This window comes from Mauremys mutica, chromosome 2, assembly GCF_020497125.1.
Source record: "Mauremys mutica isolate MM-2020 ecotype Southern chromosome 2, ASM2049712v1, whole genome shotgun sequence".
NCBI classification, from domain to species: Eukaryota; Metazoa; Chordata; order Testudines; family Geoemydidae; genus Mauremys; species Mauremys mutica.
Genome location: NC_059073.1, coordinates 230915802 through 230941641, shown reverse-complemented (window position 1 = coordinate 230941641; position 25840 = coordinate 230915802). Strand labels below are relative to the sequence as shown.

Here is a 25840-nt window from a genome sequence, read left to right as displayed (position 1 = left end):
TTTAAAAATATCCACACAATTGTTTTTTTGAACTTCACCATTTCAGTTTTTTTTCTTTTTAGAAGGTGGTGGCAAAACTTTGTTTTTAAAACATTTGTTGACTCTGTTTTTAAAACAAAAATGTATAGTCCATGAAATTCCAATATATTTATATAAAAATCTGCCTTGGAGATCTATGGATGAAAACCACTACATAAGAGTTAATAATATTTTAGTTAGAACAAGATGTTTGTGCATTTAGCAGGTACAATTATAAAGCATGAGGATCATGTTTTTGAACTTTGGGCCTGCATTGTATCTGCAAAAAATGTGTACATATGCAAGGCAAATGCACTCACAAAACCTAAATTTGCACAAGCATTTACTTGATATGTGCAAATAAATCTGAGAATATGCAATATGTATTTTTCCAGGTAAAAACCTGGCATGTCTTCTGTTACTCCAGTATTGATTTTATCTCAAATAGCAGCTGCATGCTAGAGTGTGGGGCTGGGGAACAGATGTAAAAAGCAGGGCCGGCTCCAGGCACCAGCTGAGCAAGCTGGTGCTTGGGGCGGCAGATTCTAGGGGGCAGCATTCCGCCCAAACCTAGGGCGGCATGGCGGCTTTTTTGTTTGTTTGTTTGTTTGCTGCTCTGGCTGCCCTGTAGGGGGCGGAGGAAGGGAGCGCCCTGCAGCAAACTCGGCAGGGCAGCCAGCATCCTGCCCTCCCTGCCGACTGGAGCAGCGCAGAGCTCTCCCGCAGGCGGTGCGGGGATCGGGGCCGCGAGGCGAGCTCCCCGCTGAAGCGCTGGCCGCCCCCCTTCTGTCTCTCCCCCCCGCTCCCCCCCCTTCCCCCGCAACTAGACCGGGCGCGCACTCTGCAGCACAGGGAGTCCCCTGGCTCCGGCCGCCCTGTAGGGTTTTTTTTTTTGGTTTTTCCCCGCTTTGCCAGCCGCGCCATTGTCCCCTCCCCCACCCCGCTTTGCTGCTACAGCCGCGCCGTGTTTTTGTTTTGTTCCCCCTCCCCGTTTTGTCGCGCTGCAGGGTGTTTTTTTTTCCACCTGCTTTGCCGCTCCAGCCAGGCCATTTTTTTTGTTTTTCCTCCCCCCTGCTTTACCGCTCTGGCTGTGCTGCAGGTTCCGCCCCCCTTTGCAGTTCCAGCCGCGCCGGTTTTTGTTCCCCCCACCCTGCTTTGCCGCTCTGGCCGCGCTGTGTGTGTGTTTTTTTCCCCCCTGCTTTGCCGCTTCGGCGTGCCTCCCCCCCACCCTTTTTTTTTTTTTGCTTGAGGCGGCAAAAAAGACAGAGCCGGCCCTGGTAAAAAGAACTACTTCTAGGCACTACAACTACAGCGGCCTGCGGGACCCCTCCTGCCCGGCCCCTGAGCTCCTGGCCCAGGAGGCTAGCCCCCAGCCTCTCCCCTGCTGTTCCCCTTCCGCCGCAGCCTCAGCTCGCCTGGTCGCCGGTGCAATACTCTGGGTGGCAGGCTGCGAGCTCCTGGGGCAGCACAGCTGCAAAGCCGGGGCCTGACCCGGTGCTCTGTGCTGCGCAGTGGTGTGGCTGGCTCCAGCCGGGCGGTGCAGCTGCCCGTCCTGCTGCTCTGGGTGGTGCGGCTGTAGCGCCGCCAGCCACCAGTGCTGCAGGCAGCATGGTAAGGGGGCAGGGGAGTTTGGGGTGGTGGTCAGGGGGTGGGGATAGGGGTCAGGGTGGTAAGAGGGCAGGGAACAGGGGGGTTGAATGGGGGCAGAGGTCCTCAGGGGGCAGTCAGGAAGGAGCTGGGGGTTGGATGGGGCGGCAAGGGGCAGTCAGGGGCAGGGGTTCTGGGGGTGATCAGGGGACAGGGAGAAGGGGTGGTTGGATGGGGCAGGAGTTCTGGGGGCAGTCAGGAATGAGAATGGGGTTGGATGGGGCGGCAAGGGGCAGTCAGGGGCAGGGGTTCTGGGGGTGATCAGGGGACAGGGAATGGGGTGGTTGGATGGGACAGGAGTCCCAGGGGACCATCAGGGGGTTAGAAGCAGATAGGGGGCAGGGGCAGGGCCACACCTGACTGTTTGGGGAGGCACAGCCTCCCTTAAACAGCCCTCCATACAATTTCAGAAACCCGATGTGGGCCTCAGGCCAAAAAGTTTGCCCGCCCCCACACTACAATTTTCTGCCACAACTCACCCTTCTCCCAGTCATGTGCCCCTGTACAAACTTGTGGAGCAGAGGTGCAAATCAAGAGTGTTTACGTCATGTGCAACTTTGAGCTAAATGCAGGCTGAGAAGTCTGAACCTATAGATTCTCTTCTTGCAATTGTTGTGTGGTGTGGTGTGGTGCCCCTGTGCTCCCAGTTCTGCCGCACACAGAGGCTAATGCAAGATCAGCCCATAAGTTTGAGGTTTACTTCCATAATATTAGTATTTCATGTTGTACAGGTTAAAAATAGGTGCTAATCGAAGAATTAAATATATAAATGCCAACAGAAGCATTATAAATATAGAGGGCAGGAAGAAATCAAACCAAGAAGCCCCCAAATTAATTAAAACCAGACATGTTAAGACAACAACTTGCCATTTCGAAAGCACTGCGGGTATTGTAACCACAATATGTTCTCTGGATTAAAAGTTTTATTCTTGGAATTATTACAGTCAGTATACTCAGCCGATAAAATCATGTCTGACCAGCAGACTTCTTTGGCTGTTGAGACTGAGAATATTTTCTTGCACACTTGTGGACATGATGTTGGCTTCATTTTACAACCAACATCTTGTCTACATCAGGGGAGCTTTCGCACACAGACATGCATACCATGTGGGCTACCTGCTGAGCCTTGGCAAGCTTGGCAGATTGCAGAACATAACGGGTAAGCAGTTATAGTGGAAAAAAACTTCATGGGAATTTTTTTAAGTTGTAGGGAGAGAAAAAGCGAACTATATTCTGTATCCTCATGTCCCACACTGTAAGTTGGCACAGGGAAGATAAGGGCAGGAAACTGGATGTTAAAGTTGTGCACAAAGTTAGGTGCTTTAACATAGGAGGCACTCTGCAGCTTGTCAGTGTGACATGCATTTGTTTGTCTAAAATTCAACTATTTTTAATTAGCCATATGGAAGCTGAAAGAGTAGTGAACTAACATCCTCAAGCCCACAAGCAGATCTTAATTTCTTAGGGGTTTTTACTCACCAACTTGTCTTTAGTTTATTTTTACAGACAAATACATACACTAGACACAATAAAACAATTAGAACAAGATATTCCTTATGCAGTAAGCGTACTGCAGTATTACTTGGAGCTTATAAGGCGCTAAAGCAATTCAAATTAGGAAATGGAATATCATACAAATCCATATAGAAGCGATTACATTTTAGTTTTCCAGCTGGGTAGTCCTTACAGATTTTGATATAGTCATTTATTCTTAGTTTCCAGCTATGGTCTAGAAAAGCAAAGCAGAATAAAAGTGATAGAAGCTCTACAGGCAGCAGCAGAAAAAGAGAGCAAATGCAACAGCACCACCTACGGTCAATTGAAAACACTGCGAAAAGCTATTCAATGGTGTTAGAAATCCCATATTCATATTTTTATAGTTTTAATTGATCTGTACTATAGTTTTATATAGTACAGTATTTTTTAATCAACATTTTTCATGGTATTTGTGTTGGCTAACCAACATCTAGTGGATATTTATTCAAACTAATGGACACAACTTATGTTATGAATAATACAGTATAAATCAAAGGACATGGATTTCTCACCTGATGTGCACATGTACATTTCGGTTTTTTCACTTTACTTTATGGCCAAGACAATTCAATAACAAGTTGTGGTAGAAACTTAAAATGCTTTTTCAAGTCTTTTCTGATTAACTATGATTCACAGGGACAGAGCAAAATGGTCAAGTGACAGTGGGTAAAAATTTCAAAAGCACCTAAGTGGTGCTGGAACCCAAGTCCTATTTTCAAAAGCGACCTAGGCAGTGTAAGTTCCACTAACTTTCAATGAAAATTAGACTCTCGGGTAACTAATTCACTTATCAAAATAGGACTTAGGTGCTTTTGGAAATTTTACCTCTACATTTTCAAATATTCACACTCATCATATATTTCCATGTTTTTATCCCCCCCGAATATGACCCAAGTTTTAGCAAAATATATTTTTATATCACTTTCAACTATCATTGAGCTCAGATATTTGGAATCACTGACATGCCTGATATCCTCATGTTTAAGTTATTCACTATGCTGCAGGTTAGTCAGGCATTTAGCTTTTTTGGCTTCAGTTCAGGAAAACATTTAAGTATGTGTGTGATGGGGTGTCCACCCCACACAAGACTTGAAGGGGGTAAGGTGGCAGGTAGGCCAATTAATTCCCCCAGGCAGGGTGACCAGATGTCCCGATTTGATAGGGACAGTCCCAATTTTTGGGTCTTTTTCTTATATAGGCTCCTATTCCCCCCCACCCCCCATCCTGATTTTTCATACTTGCTGTCTGGTCACCCTACCCCCAGGTTGCACCTGCAGGAGGAGCCAAGGAACATGGATTGATTAAATGAGGCTCAGCTGGACAAGAACAGGAGGGACCTGTAGAAAGTCAAGGAGCTGAGAGCAGCAAGGGGGCTGCAGGGGACGTAGTCTGCAGTCACTCCCTGGGAGTAGGGAGGTGTGTTTGGGGCTGAAGCAGTAGTTCCCAACCTGTGGCCTGCCCAATTAAATAATAAAAATAATCTGGTCCCGGCTGCCCAGCTCTGTGCCTCCGCTCCTGGCCCCACTCCATGGAGGGGTCTCTGGGCAGGCAGCATAGGGGTATGTGGGCAGCGGGGGGGTCTGTGGTTCTCAACCTGCAGCCCACAACGATAAACAGGTTGAGAACCACTGGGCTAGAGAGGCAAGTAGTCTACAGTTACTCCCTTGGAGGAGGGAGTTTGGGCTGGCAAACCCAGAAAAGGGGGAGAGCCAGAGAGGTAGGAAAGGCTCCGAGGAAAAACAGCTGAGATTAGCTCTAACAACACAGCTAAATACATATATATATTTTTTTTTAAAAGAATATCTATATCAAAGTTGATGTTTCACATAAGACAAGTTAAAACAATCAAAATTTAGTGATTTATATTTTGTAACTAAATTATGCAATTCCAAAGTATGTTATGCTTACTGCAGTTATTTAATAAAAACCAGTCCTTAAGATTCAATAACATTTTAATATTAAGTATCAGTGTTACCAACTCTTGCAATTTTATCAAGAGTTTCACAGTCTTTGGGCTTCTCTTTAAAGCCCCAGTGCTTGGAGTTACGTGCTTTCAAGAGAATCCCAGCTTTAATTTAAAAGAAAATAAAACAGGTAATTTTCTAGCCCTCATAGTTGCAGATTAGCGCTTGAAAATATGACCTGAGTACACCCTATATGTTCAAAAACCACAAACCAAATAAAAAGAACACAACTTTTAAAAAAAAATTCATGACTTTTAAGCCAATGTCATGATTTTTTGGATGAATGGGGGTGGCAGTACTGAAATATGAACATTGTGATAATAATGCACCACTTATTTCCCTTTAGAATTTACCCTCACTGTGCTGTGAAATACTTACAATAGTAAATAAAAATGATGATTCCTTCTTAAAACCTTTCTTTCACTCTTTTTCTTCTGTAAGACTAAATACTGGTTATTTTGCATCATATTTCAGCAGCTCTTGAAACTGATTTTCCACTAACATCAGGCAGTTAAGCAAACTGCACATTTACTGTGGATTTTGTACCTGACCTTTAAACTGGTTTTGTCAACAAAATGTACTATATTCATAACACTCGTGTCCTCATTTGATTTTATATCTATAAATTATAGGCAAGTACATAAATGTCCTGATTCTTTACTGGCAGTGGCCTGTAAATGGCTTTTTCTTTTTCATTTAAAAATGTTGCCTATTTTAATAACGGGTGTTTTTAATTAACTGAAAGTGCCATAAACTGCCCATGTGTGAACCAAAGACAAGAGAGTTACATTAAATTTAAAGTGCAGTATCTCACTAATGCTAACAAATTAGGTCTGCCTTGAAGATGGAACATTTTTCTCTTTAAAGTGTCAACTTATTATGGTGGTGACACAGATGTTGACGGAACAGTCATGCTAAATCAGTGTTTCAAAATTAGTATTTTTGGCAATTAGGAATACAATTTTAGATTTACACATAAAAAGCACAAATGTTTCAGCACAGCATTATCTCCTCTTTCATAAATGAGCTCAATGTAGGGAGCTGATCTTTTTGCCAATATTATACCAAATTAGTATAGTAAATATTGAAGTGAAATGTTTCATAAGTACTACTTGGCCTAATTTTCTTTCAGACGGCACTTAATCTTTATTCATCCTTAATGAGTATTTATTGTATGACCCTGACAGCTTGCTACTGCTGTGATAAATTATCTGACTCAAGTCCGATTAAAAATGCAACCCTGAATGCTAATTATCTCAGCAGACCTGCTTAATAATAGCATTTCTTGTCAATTATGGAGCCACAGCATGGGTGTCAATTGCAACAACACACTAGCCTGTCTTTGAGGGGGCCTTCCCATAATACTTTCTTAGCTGCCATATGTAAATCTGAGATTCTCTGTACCTGTGGCAACCTTTTATTAGTGAACTGACAAAATGATAAAGCTAGCCACAGCAAAACTCCCACCATTAGACAATTACACACTACAGCTCCTGTCAGTGGGAGATCAACATGACACACTTAATTGCGATGCACTTTATTGACAGCCTATGCTAATAGACCTACAGGTCATCCCAACTGCACGGGTTAGCTATTTGCTTCATATCAGGGTTGGACATCAGCATAAGCCTGGCCTGCAGGAGGCAAATTGGTCCTCTGTTTCTTTCATTTTGGAATTATTTTTGGCTATATTTTGTAGTTAGCTGCAATAGGGAAGCAACAAAGCCAAGTATTTGCTTCAAAGACTTAGTTAATTCATTTTTTAAAATTTGTGAGAAGTGTCAGCTGGACAGTCCTGGAGACTGAAGTTCTCTAGCTTCTCCAGATAACAAAAGCAATCTGGACGGCAGCAGCACAAACTTCCTGTCATCACCCCACTAAAGTCTAAACCTTAATGATCTTCCAAAGATGAGTGTGTCATTTGCCCTCTATGACCTGCTGAGGCTGACAAAAAGGACGCTAGTGAGAATGAACGCAAGGAGAAGGAACTAGTCTCACTCACTGAGACTCTTCATCATGGTCAAGATGTGGAGAATCCTCCAGTGCTTCTGGCTCTGCTATTGCTATTTTGTAGATAAACAGAGTTTAGTTTCCAGGACTATCAAGCCAGAACTTTGCACCAGCACTAAATTCACAGACACTAATACCTCCCCACATCTACCTCCCGCCCATTTTAAATGTGATCAGTGATTTGTTTGTTTTTTTAAACTAAAGGGCTAGTGAATTGGAAAGAGACAAGCAAGGTCAAGATTGTTCAATGTAACTCGTATAACTCAACTTTCCCTCCTCCGTAGATATTTACACAGCCCACCAAACATTATCTAAGAAGTTTGCAACACGCACCCAAGCTGCTGGGCGGGTGGGCGGCATGAGTCGTTTGGTTCCAGCTACCTTATGGCTGGTCACTGCTGCTAGAGGAGGAGAAGGAACAATGAGTCCAAACCCTGCCGGAGGCCGTATCAATCAGAGTAGGGTAATTTCAGAAGAACGCACATTACAGTGGAACCCATTTATGTCGACCTCGGTTAACTTGCCAACCCTATTAAGTGGACGGTTTACAAGAGGAACCACCAAACGCCCTGTTTGCCTTATGGGTTTCTCATCTGTTATGTCGATTTGCAGAACCCTAATATCTCGAGCCCGTCCCCGACCCACCGTGTCCCCAGCCGCCCAGCCACGCGGTTCCCCGGCCGCCCGGCTCCCCAGCCCGGCGGTTCCCCGCGTACCCGCCCGCCCAGCTCCGCTTCCCCGCCTGCCCGCCCCCGCATACCCGGTCCCTGCCTGTCTCCGCCTGCCCGCCCGGACCCGCATACCTGGTCCCGGCTCGCCTGCCGCCCGCCCGCCCGGCTCCGCCTCGCCTCCCGCCCGGTCCCTGCCTGTCCCCTACCAGCCGCCCAGCCACGCGGTTCCCCGGCCGCCCGGCTCCCCAGCCCGGCGGTTCCCCGCGTACCCGACCGCCCAGCTCCGCTTCCCCGCCTGCCCGCCCCGCATACCCGGTCCCTGCCTGTCTCCGCCTGCCCGCCCGGACCCGCATACCTGGTCCCGGCTCGCCTGCCGCCCGCCCGCCCGGCTCCGCCTCGCCTCCCGCCCGGTCCCTGCCTGTCCCCTACCAGCCGCCCAGCCACGCGGTTCCCCGGCCGCCCGGCTCCCCAGCCCGGCGGTTCCCCGCATACCCGCCCGCCCAGCTCCGCTTCCCCGCCTGCCCGCCCCCGCATACCCGGTCCCTGCCTGTCTCCGCCTGCCCGCCCGGACCCGCATACCTGGTCCCGGCTCGCCTGCCGCCCGCCCGCCCGGCTCCGCCTCGCCTCCCGCCCGGTCCCTGCCTGTCCCCTACCAGCCGCCCAGCCACGCGGTTCCCCGGCCGCCCGGCTCCCCAGCCCGGCGGTTCCCCGCGTACCCGCCCGCCCAGCTCCGCTTCCCCGCCTGCCCGCCCCCGCATACCCGGTCCCTGCCTGTCCCCGCCCGCCCGCCCGGACCCGCATACCTGGTCCCGGCTCGCCTGCCGCCTGCCCGCCCGGCTCCGCCTCGCCTCCCGCCCGGACCCGCATACCTGGTCCCGGCTCGCCTGCCGCCTGCCCGCCTGGCTCTGCCTCGCCGCCCGCCCGTCGGCCCGGCTCCGCTTCACCGCCTGCCCGCCCCCGCATACCCGGTCCCTGCCTGTCCCCGCCCGCCCGCCCGGACCCGCATACCTGGTCCCGGCTCGCCTGCCGCCCGCCCGGCTCCGCCTCGCCTCCCGCCCGGACCCGCATACCTGGTCCCGGCTCGCCTGCCGCCTGCCCGCCCGGCTCCGCCTCGCCGCCCGCCCGTCGGCCCGGCTCCGCTTCACCGCCTGCCCGCCCCCGCATACCCGGTCCCTGCCTGTCCCCGCCCGCCCGCCCGGACCCGCCCCGCCTACCTGGTCCCGGCTTCGCCTGCCGCCCGCCCGGCTTCCCTGTCCCGCTTTGCCGGATCCAGCCACGTGCAGGCAGCGTGTATAAGACGGTTATCTTGAGTCACTGCGCATGTGCTGAGTTCACGTAGTACGTGATCACGGTCTGTATGGTCGTTCACTCCCATGCCAGTTCACTCATTCTTGTTGATCTTGTCTGAAGGATCTGTTTATTTTTTCCCTTCTAAAAATGTCTGGAGGTGTTAAGAGAAAACTGGACAATCAGTCAATAGAGAAAAAGTATGAAATCATACTGCAGCTAGAAAAAGGAGGAAAACCGGCAGACCTTAGTCGTCAGCATGGCATTCCAGCAAACACCATTTCAGGATGGAAAAAGAAGGCCGACGTGATAAAGCAAATGTACGAGAAGTCTATCTTTGATCCAGCAAGAAAAAAACTTAGAGTGGCTGAGCACAAAGATGTCGACGATGCACTGTTTCAATGGTTCACAAATACGCGAGCAACAAAGCTTCCCGTCAATGGTCCCTTGCTGATGGAGAAGGCGGACATCCTTGCTGCAAAGCTAGGACACCCTGACTTTAAAGCAAGTCAGGGGTGGGTGGATCGTTTCAAAAAGAGGCACAACATTGTCTTCAAAGCAATTTGTGGAGAGAGCGCTGCGGTTCAACAGGAACAAGTGGATTCATGGCTGAAGACTCAAATGCGCACAATTTTGGATACCTATGAGACTCGGAACATTTTTAATGCTGATGAAACTGGGCTGTTTTGGAAATGCCTTCCAGACAAGACTATGGCGTTTCGTGGGGAGGCTTGTCACGGTGGAAAAAAGTCGAAGGACCGACTTACAGTGCTAGTTGCTGCTAACATGGATGGAAGCCAAAAACTCCCGCTCTACGTTATAGGAAAGTCCAAGAATCCCAGATGCTTTAAGCAGACCAAAGTTCTCCACTGTGATTACGATGGCCAGCCAAGCGCCTGGATCACAGGAGATCTATTCAGTGCATGGGTGAAAAAGTGGGACAGGAAGTTCCAAGCAGAGAAAAGGAAGGTGGCACTGATCGTGGACAACTGTAGAGCTCATCCGGATGTTCCTGGTCTCAAGGCCATTAAGATCTTTTATCTCCCACCTAACACAACCAGTAAGCTCCAACCAATGGACCAGGGGATAATCCAAGTGCTTAAGGTGTACTACAGGAAAATGTTGATGCGCCAATACCTGCTCCATCATGAAAAGAAGGCACAGTACACCCCTTCCCTTCTAGATGCAATGAACTTCCTGAGATCAGCCTGGAATGACGTGAAGAAGGAAACAATCTCAAACTGCTGGATGCACTGCGTCATTCAGGATATTTCCGATGATGAGTTTCAGGCACAGTGCCGTGCAGCCGCAGAAGAACTCGCGGAAGTAGTGGCGGGAAAATCAAGCCTTACAGATGCTATCTTGGAAGAGGAGGCACAGGAGTTAGCCATCACTGTCCAGGAATTCCGAGATTACATAGAAATCGACAAAGACGTCGTTACTGATGGCGTGATCACCGATGAAGACATTGTATCAAGTGTGCAGTCAGCACAGGCAAGCACATCTGCATGCGGCAATGACAAAGAAGATGAAGAAGATGCGGACGAAGATTTGGAACCAATTCCCTCAGCTGCTGAGGTGGTAGAAATGCTACAGAAAATTCGACGGTATGGTTCTTTTGTAGGAGATGAAACTGTTTTAGACAGCATAAATAATATTGAAGCATTTGTTTTCAAGCAGACTGTTAAAGGCAAAAAGCAACAAAGCATTTTAGGCTTTGTAAAGAAACCACAGTAACCGCGTGTACGATACTTTTCAGAGCTGTGTCAGAGTGAAATGACTCGCAAATTTAATTTTGACACTGGTTAGCTTTTTGTAAAAACGAACTACACCCCGCACGTTTTTTGTGATTTTGTGATTTTGTGAGCGATCTTTGTGTTTGCAATGTTGGAGAATATAATAAAGGTTTGTATCGAGAATCGACGGTGGTTTGTATTGTATACTGGTAAACAAAAAAACTGTGTAAAAAAACCTCCAAAAACATGTGCATGTACATTCTCATTTATTAACGCACATCATGTGCATAAAGAAATTTCAAGCACATGTTAATGTATTGCCGCCATATTGGTTTTTGTTTATCTCGATCATCGGTTATCTCGACGGTTTTTGGCAAACCCCTAGGCCATCGAGATAACAGGGTTCAACTGTATCTCTGTAATACAGTTTTATCTCTCAATCTGGGCATGGAAAATCTTAGTGTTTATCTGAATTATGAAGTGAGGGATTTTTGGAGAGCACAAGCTGAGTTGTAACTTATATATTTGTTACAAGACTATGACACTTTAAACAGCATAAGAATTGTGACATCTTGTATTTTGAGAAGATGTTCCTGTGTTGCCTTGAAAACTGACCATCCCATGTCATCAACTCCTGCAAAAAAGAACAGTGTTGCCATGAAGAAGAAAGAACTGCGCAAGGTGATTTCAGATTAGCTAATATTTTTCTTTGACCAATTCTTAATATGTCCTAGCTGCTCAGAAATGCACAGGATTCAGAAGCTTCCTGTAGAAAGTGAAAGATGATGCATGTTTCAGAGTGACTACACAGTGAATGACAGAGGGCTCGATCACATTCTTCATCGTGAACTTTTTAAAAATTTATTTATTATTGAAAAAGCTTTCAGACAGGCTAGGAAGTCCACCAGGCAAGAGGCACAGTCATCCACACTAAATGGAAGTCTCAAGTCCATTGTGCACCTGATCCCTTACTCTTAAGAGCACTGGATAAAGGAGAGGTAGACATGGGTACAGAATGGGTGTGACTGAGACATGGGCTTAAGTGAAATCCTTGGCATGCAATTGAGGCATATAGCAACATACTCCCCTCTTTGGCCTTATTCCTGATACTAAGGACTAACTTGATGTCACTGTCCACACAACAGCCCTAACTAAAGAATTGATTCTCCTGTGCTCCCTGTACTGGTCATTATTTTTTAAACATTATGTTTATTCTCACAACACTCTGCAGCCATACAGTATACAACCAAAGAGCGTAGTGGACTGCAAACTCAACCAATACCCTAATGGAACACAAGAACAATACAGATCTGTTTTATATAGTATATGCATGATTTTTTAAGTGACTTGCTTAGCTAAATGTTTTAAAATGTTGAGTTGCCATGCTTGAAAAAAGCTACTGAAGACTGAATCAATTTATAAATCAAGAAGACGGAATAAATTCAAAGGTCTACAGTAAAATCTCAAAGATACGAACACCAGAGTTACAGACTGATCGGTCAACTGGCCACGATGTGAAACTGGAAGTAACCAATCCGGCAGCAGCAGAGACCAAAAAAAAAAAAAAAAAGCAAGTTCTGTACAGTACAGTGCCTGTATTGAATCTTAAAGGTAGGCACAGCTGGGGTGCCTGTCCCCGTACCCACCCCACCCTCACTCGTAGGGGAGCCACATACAGCAAGACGCTGGGGCTGCCAGTCCAAGGCAGCCAGACACAGCAGAGAAGAAGTAGCGCTGGGGTCTGCGCCGCTTTCAAGGCCCCCGCCCACCCCACGAGGGGAATGCACTGTTTTTACTCCCACTTTCCCAGGGGAACACACTGACACACACAAGTTTGCAAACTCATGCTGGTGCTGAATAGGGAGCTCAGCCACTGCTGAAGACTGGCCTGGAGTATCAGCTGCTGGATCTGGAGCCCAAACTGCGCTTTATTCAGAGTTACGAACAACCTCCATTCCTCGGGTGTCCATAGCTCTGAGGTTCTACTGAATATGGAGTTGCATAGTATACTTCCAATAATATATCCTGCAAAATGCTCTCTTAGCAGAAAAGAATATTTCGTTCAAATGCGGTGGTGCTGTGCAATACGTGGAGAGACTGTAAGCCCAGCTATAAAGGAAATGAAGTAATTTCAGACCCAACAAAATCTCAAGAGCAGACATTTCAGCATTGTATTATTTCTCCTTTCATAAATGAGCTCAGTGTAATGACTCAATCTTTGTGCCAATAGTACTTCAAATTAGCACCGCAAAGATTGAAATCAAATGTTTCATAAATTCTACAGGGCCTAATCTTCTTCAAGCTGCACTTACCCTTTAATTATCATCCTTTCTGAGTATTAATTCTTTCTATATAAAGCAAATGTTCCTGGCTTTGATTCTAATTGTCTCCTTTGTTGAACTACTATCCCCCTCCTCTAGTTCTAGATGTGAGCAGGCATATCCATCTCATTTTTAAAAAAAATCTCAAGTTGAATACAAGCTAGGAGGTTCCAATCATTTTGCTTTCTCCAGAAAAACAGGATTTCTCAGTTTGCTCTTTGAAGCTGAACAGATAGCTAATCAGTTGTACAGGTGTTCTATTGCCACTTTTTTGTCTCCTTAATTTTTTACATACACATCTCAACAATATTTAAGCCGCAAATGTTAACCAGTGAGAGAACACTACTGCTCTAAAGTTAATTACAATAGAATGCTAAAATTATTAGAACCATGTTCATGGTCACACTGAAGTTAGAGGCTAAACTCCCAGACTTCGATGAGACTTCTGACCCTAAAGATACTACTCTGATACTTAAGAGTCTTGAGACAATAGATCATATTCAGTCCTCAGTTATATCTACATGAATCCAATTATGAACAATGTAATTACTCTGGATTCAAATTTGGTCTAGTTAACTGTAGCTGCACCATCAAAAGTATGTTCTACTGTCCAACTATTCTGAATCAGGTTACAGTTTGTATTCCTTAAATCAGAGGTTACTCTTACTATAACCATTCATTGTAGTTTGCAGAGTTGTAGGGATTCAAAGATTTTCATTTTTCACAAAGTGTCATTTATTTGATTTGATTTTTAGTTTTTGTATATTGAGAACATTATATATTGTAAATCATTACCAGAAGTGTTATACAAATGTTTCATTCACTGACAATTGCGTTTTCACTAAAAAACTTCCATACACATTTTGATAACATTTTCAACAATGTTTTCATTAAACATTTTGGGGCAGGGTGAATTGAAAAGTATTCCTGAAGATGTTTGAAACGAACTAATGTAAAATTTGTTCTTTTTGTGTGTGGTTAATTATCCATTTATTTTTCAAGTGAGCTCAGCAAAAGTTCTGGTAATTTTAATGCGAAACCATAAAGCATTTCATCCTTTCAAAGATTTAATAGGGAAAATTCCATCAGGAGAGCCTGCCAAATAATCAAACTGAAGCATGTGAACCAAAGAATGTGATTTGGTATGTGGGCCAAAACCCAGAGATGTGACTTGGGGCATCTTGATTATTATTTACATGGAAATGATTCAATGCACTGTCACACAGACTAATTACCATAGCTAACTGCGGATGTTCAAGACTTTGGAACAGTCACAAAATATTATTTGCTGCGTATCTGAATTCTTTTGAGAGTGAAATATCCTGTCTGAAGTACCCAAGTGAATTAGGGTAATGATAACCCTTGATAATTTCACAGTTTGTCTTTATCCCTTTAATGCTCTTTCTCCCTGCTGAATTCATCATCACAATATAAGAGAGACATGAACAGAAGAGTTGTCTAACATGATTCAGAAACATTCAGTACACTGAATTAACAATTCCTGTTCTGACTTTTTGGCTCAATTGCTTCTGCTGGACAACGGTGCAGACTACATCTACAACAACAAAATACTACTACACCTCTACCTCGATATAAAGCTGTCCTCGAGAGCCAAAAAATCTTACCATGTTATAGGTGAAACCGCGTTATATCGAACTTGCTTTGATCCACAGGAGTGCACAGCCCCGCCCCCCAGAGCACTGCTTTACCACGTTATATCAGGGTAGAGGTGTATTTTAAATTTCTACAGCACTACTCACCTCAAAAGCTCCCAAACTATTTCACAAACTCTATACAGAAAGCATCACTGAAATGTAGCCCCTGTGGAGGGCAGGTTAGCAGCAATTTGGCACACAGTACACTTTAAGATGGGGGAGGAGTAAGGCAAAATTTGACTAAAGACAGTGGGATAACCCATTTTTTTTCTTCTCAAAAACCGCTACAGAAATTTTAGTGTTTATATAGAGCATTCCTCTAGGCTCTCCAGTTTGCCCATGCCTCCACTAGGGTTGCTAATCCTACAGGATTGTCCTGGAGTTTTCAGGAATTAAAGATTAATTTTCAATTAAAGACTTCATGTGATGAAACCTCCAGGAATACATCCAACCAAAATTGGCAACCCTGCCTCCAGTACAGCACACAAGGTCTCTGCCTTAGAAGGTTGAACCTGTGCTGTTTCAGACCTAATGCTTAGTCCACTAAACCAGTGGTTCTCAAAGCCGGTCCGCCGCTTGTTCAGGGAAAGCCCCTGGTGGGCCGAGCCAGTTTGTTTACCTGGCGCATCCTCAGGTTCGGCCGATCGCGGGAAGGGCGGCTGCGGGAAGGGCGGACGGCACATCCCTTGGCCCGCGCTGCTTCCTGCAGCCCCCATTGGCCTGCAGCGGCGAACCGCGGCCAGTGGGAGCCGTGATTGGCTGAACCTGTGGACATGGCAGGTAAACAAACAGTCCCGGCCCGCCAGGGGGTTTCCCTGAACAAGTGGCGGATCGGCTTTGAGAACCACAGCACTAAACCACAACCTGACTTTGGCCTACTTGCTCCCCTCCACTAAAGTGAAAGCAGAGGAGAGCAAAACCTCATAGAAAGAAACCAAGCAGGTGGTAGAGAAGGAAGAGCAATGGTTCCTGCAATAGCCCTCTTCACCAATACTCTGAGGGGTGGGATCTCATGAGTGCAGACAGAATGGAGCTGGATACATAGAGCAGCCACGCACTGCACATTGGCTCCTCCTATGAGCTTGAATGTATAAGCAGGAATTAATGCTGGTGCAAGCAGCTTTGCCATTAACTCTGCCTCTGCACCCCCATAGAAGAGTGTGTGTATGCGTGGGGTTGGGGAGAAAGGGATGGAAGATAGGGATGTTACTCAGATCTGGGCTGGGAAACCAAAAGGGAGCATGGGCACTAAGATTACATCTACATGACAGTCAAACTGCAATTGAAAGTGTGATCGCAGCTCAGGTACGTTACCTTTTACCTCATGAACCTTTTAGCTACAGATAGCAATGAAAACACTGCAGCAATGGGTTTCAGCGTACACTACATAAGGGTATGTCTACACTACTTGCTGGATCGGCAGGTAGCGATGGATCTATTGGGGATCGATTTATCGTGTCTAGTGTAGATGCGATAAAATCGATCCTCGATCGCTCTGCCGTCGACTCCGGAACTCCACCGTGGCGAGAGGCGGAAGCGGAGTTGATGGGGGAGCAGCAGCAGTCGACTTGCTGCCGTCCTCACGGCCAGGTAAATCGACCTAAGATATGCTGACTTCAGCTACACTATTCGCGTAGCTGAAGTTGAGTATCTTAGGTTGACCCTCCCCCAGCATAGACCTAGCCTAAGACTGCCTGGGATTCTGAATACATACTCACATTGCTAGCATACACTGCAGCCTATGCCACCATGTCTCTGTGTCACTATTCTTAGTCATGTTAGCTAAATTAAAGCCAGAAAGGGTATGTTTACCTGAGCTACAGTCACACCTCTGATTGCAGTGCAGCCCTAGGGTAATATAGCATTGCAGAGATGATGGGATGATTTAGTTGGGGTTGGTCCTGCTTTGAGCAGGGGATTGGACTAGATGACCTCCTGAGGTCTCTTCCAACACCTCAGATTCTATGATAGTCCCCTTGCTGGTTTACTGCTTCCTTTCTGGTCAGTAGCATGCTTTGACCTGACTCCTCCCATGTTGATTTAGACCACACATTTCCTGCAGCCTGCAAGTCTGCTGCATAGGATCATATCTGTGCTGCAAGATGTATGATGAGATAGCCATGCAAAAAGAAAAAGGTTTTATAACAATTTGCTACATTTGTTCAGCTTACAAGTTATGGGAACACATGGACCTTTTATCCCGGTTTTTTAAAACTGTGTTATGCCTATTGAAATATTTAGTGGTTTTATTTATAATTCAGATTATCTAAATATATATATTCCCTATGAAATTTATCTTGTTTAACCTTCATAGTTAACTCCAGCAAAGTGCAAGCCAACATACAATAACATTCCTCACACAACTTTGGTGAGCTGGCAACTGAAATTCTGATGACTGATGGGATACATCTGGAGTTCAACAGGCAGCTGTGTAAAAGAGACAACTACAAATCTATCCCTATACTAATTTCTGTTATTTATTTGGTAAAATTACAGCAGTGCTACTACAAAATCATACCAGGGTGCCAAGGGTTCCAGGAGATATGATATCCTAGAAGCAAGGTGATGTTGGAACAGAACTGACTTTAAACTATTTAAGCAATGATGTCACAAAAAAATAAAGTTTAGCTATGTGATGGAGCAGACTCACCACTATGGCACCTCCTGCTGTCTGTCCTGGGGATTAGCTCTGTTCGCTAGTGTGCCCTCTTCTGGTGACGTCTTGCTATCGTCACTTCTTCCGCTCCTGGACCCAGGTCACTCCCAGGACCGTGGTGTTCTATCCATTACACCGTTCTCCGGCTGGGCCACACTCTGTGTTTTCCCTGTTTCTGGGACAGTATCACAGTATGCTGTCCAGCCACTTCTCTCAGTGGCTACTGCAGCTAATTGTCTGCCACTTCCTCAGTGGCGAAGTGGAGAGAGACCCAGGCCTGCCCACTACTCCGGATCCCGGCCCAGGGACCCTGTAGATGGCTGCCACTTGCTGCATCCCCTCCGACTCCTCAGTAGATTTCCCTGGGCCACTTCCCCGTGGTCTCAGCCTGCAGATCTCTGCAGCCTGCAAGGAGCTGCCTTTAGCTCCCTTGGTCTCCCTGAGGCACTGCTCTGCCCAGGGTGCTTGGGTAACCCACACACTGCCAAGGTGTGGTGTTCTGTCCCATCTAGTGGCACTGAGACTACATAGAGAGAGAAAAAGATTAATGAGTCTGTTGTACAGCCTTAGCTAACAGCCAGTTGGCTTTTAGCTCATGCGGTAGAGGCTCATGCACTAAGTTCCAGAGATCCCAGGTTCAATCCCGCCTGCCCACCAATGACCGGGGTCTGTTGGCGTTACATTTGCTGCCTTCAACCTGCAAGGCAGCCAGTCCTCCTCCCTCCTCATGCTCGAGAGAGTGCCTGAAGCTGCTCTGCTCCCCAGCCCTTCTTATATGGGCCACCCTGGCCCTGATTGGCTGCTCCACGCAGCCTCTCTCTAATTGGCTGCCTCTGGCGCAACCTCCCTAGGGCACTATTAACCCTTTATCGGCCAATGTGGGGCAGAGGCGCCATCACAAGCTAGAAATACTATGAAGATGTGGGGTTTCAGTCCCCTCGTGCCTGGCCTCAGGTCCCTTGGAGATACACTGGCTCTTAAGGCCTTGCTTTCCTAGGCTTCTAGTTAACTTCAGCTGTCCTCCTATGCCTATATCATACATCTCCTGGTAGCAGGACTCTAGGGAATCCAGTTCTGGGCTAGCTCATAGAGTATAGGACAAAGGGTACACACTTAAGGCCTTCACCCCAGTCCACAGGGGCTTTGGAGCCTGTTCCTTGGATGACTTTCTGCCAGCCTGTGGTGATGCAGCTCTCAGCCTCTCTAGCAGCTGCCCTTTTGCAGGACAGCTTCTTATCCCAAGTGTTGTTAGTCAACTAACTGTCTGCAGCTGGGGGAGTAGCTACTCTGTCCCTTACTCCCTTAGTGGCTGAATGGAAAATGAATGATCAGAAAATGAATGATCTTTATTGTTAATGAAAGAGAGACTTTAAGGGTCTGGATGAAGAGAGGGGAGCACTTTGGATGAAGAGAATTGATACTACACTTATCACCTACATTTAAATACATTTAACATTGTATTTTATAACACAATGTGTGAAATCCCAGTCCACATCTTCATTTCCTCTTGCTCCACTGGATCACTTTCTGTTTTTTGAAGACTTAATTCAATAGGATCTTTGGAACTATGATTAATGGGACTTGTAAAGTGGCTTAATGGGATCAGAGCCATCTTCTTTGGGGAAAGAGAAACAATGATTTTTTGGGGGGTTCAAACAGGGAGATCCTTTCTTCAAGCTCCTTCACCACCACTTTGCAGATCCTGATCCATGGCTTCATCAAGAAGCTTTTCACAAAGTTCTGCTGGGATTTTGTCTTTCTAGAGCCATGGCAGAATCAGCAGTGATAATCATGGTAACAAATGTCTCTCCCTCTAGAAAACTGGCTCAATTTTCTGCTACAGACAGCATCTGAGACAAATTGCTATTTCACAGGATAAGCCTTTTTTTTTTTTTAATCATAGATGTAACTTGTTTCTACATGCAGAGATCCCCAGGTCTCAAAGTAGTGCTTGCATAGCTGATAAAAGAAGGATTTTGTCTTGGAGAGGGCAAAGTAGTCACCAGGTTTCTTGCAAGGCTCCCATATAATTTAATGGTTTTCCTTGTGAAATGGAAAGCAGGTGGAGTGAGGGTTTCTTTTAAGACTTGAACAACTTCTTCCTGGGGGTTGATTGGTGGAGTATCCTTGGGTCACGTCCAGAACTCTGACTTCCTTGTAGAAGCCGTGCCTAAATTTCTCAAAACTATAAAAAAAAATCTGGTTTTGTTTTGCCTCAGGGGAGTGCATCCTTCCCAGGCATTCAGCCTCTTCCTCAGAGCTCATGAGGGCTCTGGGATGGTAAATAAGGGTGGCTTGTCCCTTGTTTTTTTGGAGTGAGGAGAGGTGGAGATGAGGTACTGCGAGACCTCAGCATCTCCTCGCATGAAGTGGACTCCACCCTGTTCAAGGAATCATGACAGTATTGGGAAGGAAGTAGGGGAGGCATTGAGACCTAAAGGACACACTGAGGAAAACAGTGCCTGCTCAATTGTGAGCCCCTCTGGTACTGGAACTTCAAAAGGTAGATGAGTGAGTGGGGAGAAAAGAGAGCTAACTCCCCCTGGTCCTCAGCAAGTAGAGGGTTAAGGAGGGTAAGAGGAGTTAGGTGAAACAGAGACATGGGGACACCCAGCACCTCCCATGACCCACTTAGGGAGGATAGGGGTGATCTACAAGAGGGTACATCCTTTGAGGTCTCCCCTGACTCTTCAAGAGAGGATGATGGTCCCAAGCAGCAGAGTGGAGAGGAAGTTGTTGTGACAGATACCAGGCATGATCAACTGGCATTACAGCACCTATGCCCTCTGCAAACGTGCTACTAGAGCCAGTGAGAAATACAGGGTGATCAACACTTTTGAAAATTAGGCCATTTATTCAGGTGCTTAAATATGAATTTAGGACTATAACTTCAGGCTTCCATTTCTGAGTATTTTGACTTAAGCATAGACTTGTGGCTAAAGGACAACCGTAGGAGTTAGAAGAGCTACTAAAGACTTCCTCTAACATTGGGCAAGTCATTTAACCACCATGTGCCTCAGTTTTCCCACATGTAATATAGGGATACTACAGTACTACTTGCCCTATCTCACAAGATAATTCTTCATTATACGTTTATAAAGTATTTTGAGATCCTTCAAAGGCACTATAAAAAGATTATTTCACTAAAGAAATAAATTAGACCCTTACAGAATTTAAGTACATTTTAGATTTTTTGATGTTATCTTGCCATACATTACAGTACAATATTTTCCTTGCCTTTCCTTTGTTATTTAATTATGTGACATTTTCATACATTCTAATACACAGTATTTTTCAAAGTATTTAAAGTTATATTAGGCTGGTAACAAATGTGTCCATGTGCTACACTTCCTGCATGGTAACTTTATTATCTTTTCAAAGCTAAACAGTAAAAATACAGAAACTGTGATCTTTTACACTATCCTTTAATAAACAGTTATTTTAAAAATGCTATAAAAATTGTTTCTTTTTTCCCCAAACTACAACTTAATGCAACTAACTGTTGTATATCCAAAACAGTAAAGTCTGTATAAGTAGTTTTAAAAGTCCCCATGGGCTTGTAATATAGCAAGAGTGAAAAATTCTAACCACCAGAGACAGAAATGGGAAGGATTCCTGAGTTTCAAGTTACATAACATGTCCATTCTTTTGTCATTTGCATGAGGCATAGCCTTGCAAAGTTCCTTCTCCTCTCTGTAACATATTTTAAACATCCATTTCTGTACATCAATATTTATATATTTAGGCAGGACTTTCAAAAAGTGCTCAGTGTCGGTCTAACTCTGCTTCCAATGACGTTACTGGCATGATTGTGTGTGCAGAGCCTACACTCAGTGGCCCTGTGTTTCCCTCCACATTGGTTCACAAAGTGGAACCAGCATACAAGGGGCAGCATGTTGCATCCTATAACAGTGTGCAGCAATGGGCTCCAGCACCACAGGGCTTTGCATACAGGGGTGCTCTGGAAGGCAATGCCCTTTGAGTGATGCAGCTCAGTACTGACCCCCAATGCAGGGCTGTGTACTAGAAGGTGCAATTGTGAAAACTCTGGTTTTCACAAGTATCAAAGCACCTTACAATCATTCAAAAGAATTAAAACTGACCCAATTTTGGAACAAAGCCAAAATGTTCCAAATTAAATGCTGGCAAGAAATAATGGTCAGCCAATGTGTTCAGAGCCTGGTCTGTTCATCATCTCACAATCATTTGTCCTGATCTTCTCAGCTGGAAGCAACACACTTCATTTGAAGAGAAAACAGGGTGGATAAAAATCAATGGTTTTTTTTAAAATCTGTTATTATTTAAATTAAATAAATAAATTAAATACAGGTTTATTTTTAAAGGAAATTATTTAAAATTAAGTTTGAAACTGACAACCTATGTTAAAACCTAAATTTATCATAATCTGATAAAATAATTTAAATTAAATAAAAAATAATAAGCAGTATATTTGCTGCCAAGTTTTAAAGAAAGTCAAACCACTTAACTGGTGGAAGTCGCTGACAGTACTTGGAACCAGCTTTTGACAGCAGGAGCCTTTTCTGCAGGTGCAGAATGAATATTTTCTTCATTTCAGTTTATTCAGCTAGTTCAGTTCAATGACCAGTTCATTCAAAAAGTTAAGAAACCAATATGGAGTTGAAAAAGCAGGAAAGCTTGTTTTCCTTTTTAGGTCTATAAATAAAACCTAGGCATGAAGGTGAGATCATCGTGACCCAAAAGTATCAGTTCAATTCACTAACTACATATACTTCCTATGTTTAATAATCCTATTTTAAATGCAAAATATGTTTTGATTAACATTTTGATAAACTTTTTTCCTTATGTATGCATGTCTTTCACAATAGTTTTATTTGATACAATTTAAAATGCTATTTCTGTGCATTTTTAGTTGAATTTGAACTTCCATTCAAATAGAGCTTGACACAAAATAATCACAAGTAAAAAAACTAAATAATCTAATAAATATGAAATACATTATTCACCACTTTATAACATAATAAATGTAAAAATTATTAATCTGGATAACTGTATATTAAGATACAGAATTACCTAAATAACTGTGTATAAATAATGTGTATCCGTCTGGTTAGGAAAAAAGCAGCATTATATTTAGTGTAAAGTCTATATTTACTTGCAAATCAACACGTTTTAATGGTTACCAACTAATGAGAAAGAAGTTACTTTCATTGTACAGTAAGTGGAGTTCTTTGAGATGGGTCTGTATGCCCACTGTGGGTCTGCATGAGCTCCATGAGCCTGAGACTGGAAGATTTTTGCTAGTAGGGTCTGTTGGTTCACATCCGCACCTTTCTCCTCCTTGCACTCCAAACCACAGGCATAAGGGGCAGTGCAGACCGACTACCTCTCCAGTTCCTTCTCTACCACAAATGATGTGCAAAAAGATCCAAAGCAGAGGGAAAAGAGGGTGGGTAGTGGAATGCAGATCAAGACCACACATTTTGATGAACTCTAGTTACTGTACAGAGTAAGTAACTTCTCTTTTTTCTTCGCGAGATGGTCCCAATGCATATTCCATTGTGGGTGACTGACAAGCAGCATTCACTGAAGAGGAAGGTGTGAGGACCTTTGTGGTACCAATGACTAGAGGAGTGCTGTACCGAAAGATGCATCAGCAGCAGAAGGTTGCACCAGGGCGTAATGTCTCATGATGGTATGGACAGAGCCCTATATTGCTGACTTACAGATTTCAATGAGAGAAACATCAAAAAGTGAGGCTACCAAAGAGGCCTTGGCCCTAGTCAAGTGAGCTCTCTCACTTTATGGAGGAGGTATCTATTAACTCTTAACATAGCCTGAAATCCATTTTGAAGGTCTTTATGAAGAGATTGCTTCCCCTCTCATCCATTCCCCAAAGGATATAGTGTCTAGACAATTTCCTAAAATATTTTATTCTTTGTAAGTAAAATGCCAAAGCCCAAGAGACATCCAGAGAATGAAATCTCCTGTCCTCAACTAGTGACGTGAAGTTTTGGGAAGCAGATAGGTAAGTAAATAGTTTGATTCAGACAGAAATCTGAGATTACCTTGGAAGTAAATTTAGTGTGAAGTCTTAAAGTAACTTTATCCTTATACAAGATCACATATGATGGATCAGCCATAAGGGTCGCCAGCTATCCACTCTTCTAGCTAAGATGATGGTTTCCAGAAAGGCAACCTTCATATAGGGTTGGTCAAAGAGCATGAAGCCAAGGGTCTGAATGGAGATTTGTTAATGCTGAGGGGACTGGACTGAAATCTCATGACTGAGTTGGCTCTGTCACAAAAGGGAAGGTTCTGACAAGACTTTCGGAAAACAGTTACCAGGATGGATGGAGATGGAATGGTTGAAGGATGACTGCAGACATTCCTGCTCCTGTAAACAGTGCTGGTCCCCAGGACATTCTTGTTCTTTGGAACCAGGAGATCGGTACCATGCCCCCTGTGAGGTCCTGTGCCTCCCATACTGGGGCGCAGATTCTCACCTGAATTTGATGATGTCAGGGAAGAGGTCTTCTTCTTGGAAGTGGACCTGGAGGAGGATCTCCGTCATCTCTTAGAGTGTTTTCTACCCTACTGATATCCCTGCATGGAGGACTCTTTAGCTCTACTCCTATTGGCTTTGGAATTGGATGAGAGCTTTTTGTTACCTCTGCCTGTTGTACAGGGGGTCTGCCCAACTCTGGTCAGACTGGGGCCTCAACATACAATTCATAACAAATCTTTGAAGCCTTGGGCTTGATGCATTCTGTTGGGGAAGATCAGCAAATTCTGCACTTCTAGGGGACCTAAGTTTCCCTGAGGTAGTAGAGACACTTTAGGCAGTTGTCACTGACCAGCTATGCCCTGAGACAGGAGACAATTTTTGAATCCCAGAATCTTGGGCATACTAGTCACCCTGTACTGGGGGGGAGGGGAGCAAGTCCTGAACTTACTCCAACTAGTTAAATACTAAAAAACTATAGAACTCTGTCTAAAAAGTAGCCAAAAAGACTATTTACTGGTAAAATATTTAAGAAGGTAGCAAACACTGCATACATTGAAGGTTTCCATCTCAGACCCTGAGCAGTAGAAAGACACTGGAGAGGAGGTCGGTCCATACCACCCCTTATGCCCTTGGTTCAGAGTATAAGGAGGAGAAGGACGCAGGCGCAGACCAATGGACACTGCTAGCAAAAATCTTCTGGTCTCAGGCACAGGGAGGGCCTGAGCGCCCACAGTGGAATATACATAGAGACCATCACTCAAAACAAACAACTTTTCCTTAGGAAAATAACACAAGTACAAATGCAAAAGATTATTTTAATTAATCTAAATCATGATTAAAATTGGTGGTTTAAACTGCTCTGATTTTAAATCAATCTCCTCTGAAAGAAAATCTGTATTTGGGTCAGCTAGGGCTTTCACACCAAGACTATGTCTAATCTAGCATTTTTGGAAAAATCTCCCACCATTCCATAACCACCAAAGCAGTTCTGTTGGTGTTAGCAACAAGAGGAACAGGAATTTTAACCTCCATGTTCTTTATCTCTGTACACAGCAGATTTAGATGACTCAGAGATAAAACAACAACAAAACATCTTGGTTCTTTATTTACACTTACTACATGTAGTGCCACAGATTTCCTGAAAAATGCTAATGTAGATGAGGCCTTAGTGTCAATGCATTGAGTTTTCCCTTAGGCTTTCTTCATGATGATCCACCTGGAGGACTGCCCAGCTCTCATCCACCTGTTCTAGAACAGGTTGTCTTCCATAACTCACGTAATGCAGTCTTCATTCTGCAGGAAAAACTCCCACTGACTTCTACTGAAACTAATCATACAGTGTTATGGTGTGTTATTCACTCCCATCCTCCCAGGAAAGGAGGGGAACACAGTTTATTCCAGTGCAGCTATTGATCTGGAAATGCCCCTCAGTGAATTAGTTCCCTGAAAGTGTTTCAAGGAAGGTGTGATTAGCACCCTCCACAGCTTGAGACCAAATCCATCATCACCTTTGCAGTGAAATGGATGGGTGATCAAGGTTCTCTGTGGTGTAAAACTGCCATCTTTCAAGGCCATCCTATAAAGGTGCTCAGTTCTTCTTTGAAAGCCTGTAGGAGTTGTGGGGTACTTAGCACTTTTTAGGATGGAGCCCAAAATGTTTTTATGGTACTTCAGATGGGAGTTTTAAATTAATTTAATTTTTTAAATCAAGCCATTTTGGAATTTATAAGTTACCAAAAAATGCATTGAAACAACACAGAAATCTAATTATTCTTTATTGGACTCTTTAAAAATGCTGATTTTTTTTGTTTCTACATCTGGTAAAGCAAGGAATTCAGGCCTTTTATGCCAA

The 25840-nt window shown here is 44.7% G+C and overlaps 1 protein-coding gene across 3 annotated transcripts in view; it reads right to left on the bottom strand.

The window, feature by feature from the left end:
• JAZF1 (JAZF zinc finger 1) overlaps positions 1-25840 on the bottom strand; it is a 272182-nt gene that overhangs the window by 81353 nt on the left and 164989 nt on the right. The window contains exon 1 of one of the 3 annotated variants that reach the window (XM_045008264.1): positions 5544-5643. The exons of the other annotated variants lie outside the window; for them this stretch is intronic. Coding sequence (XP_044864199.1) covers positions 5544-5632 — 89 coding nt within the window. The 5' untranslated portion in view covers positions 5633-5643. Of the gene's footprint in view, positions 1-5543; positions 5644-25840 lie in introns of those variants that run through there. 3 annotated transcript variants of the gene reach the window in all.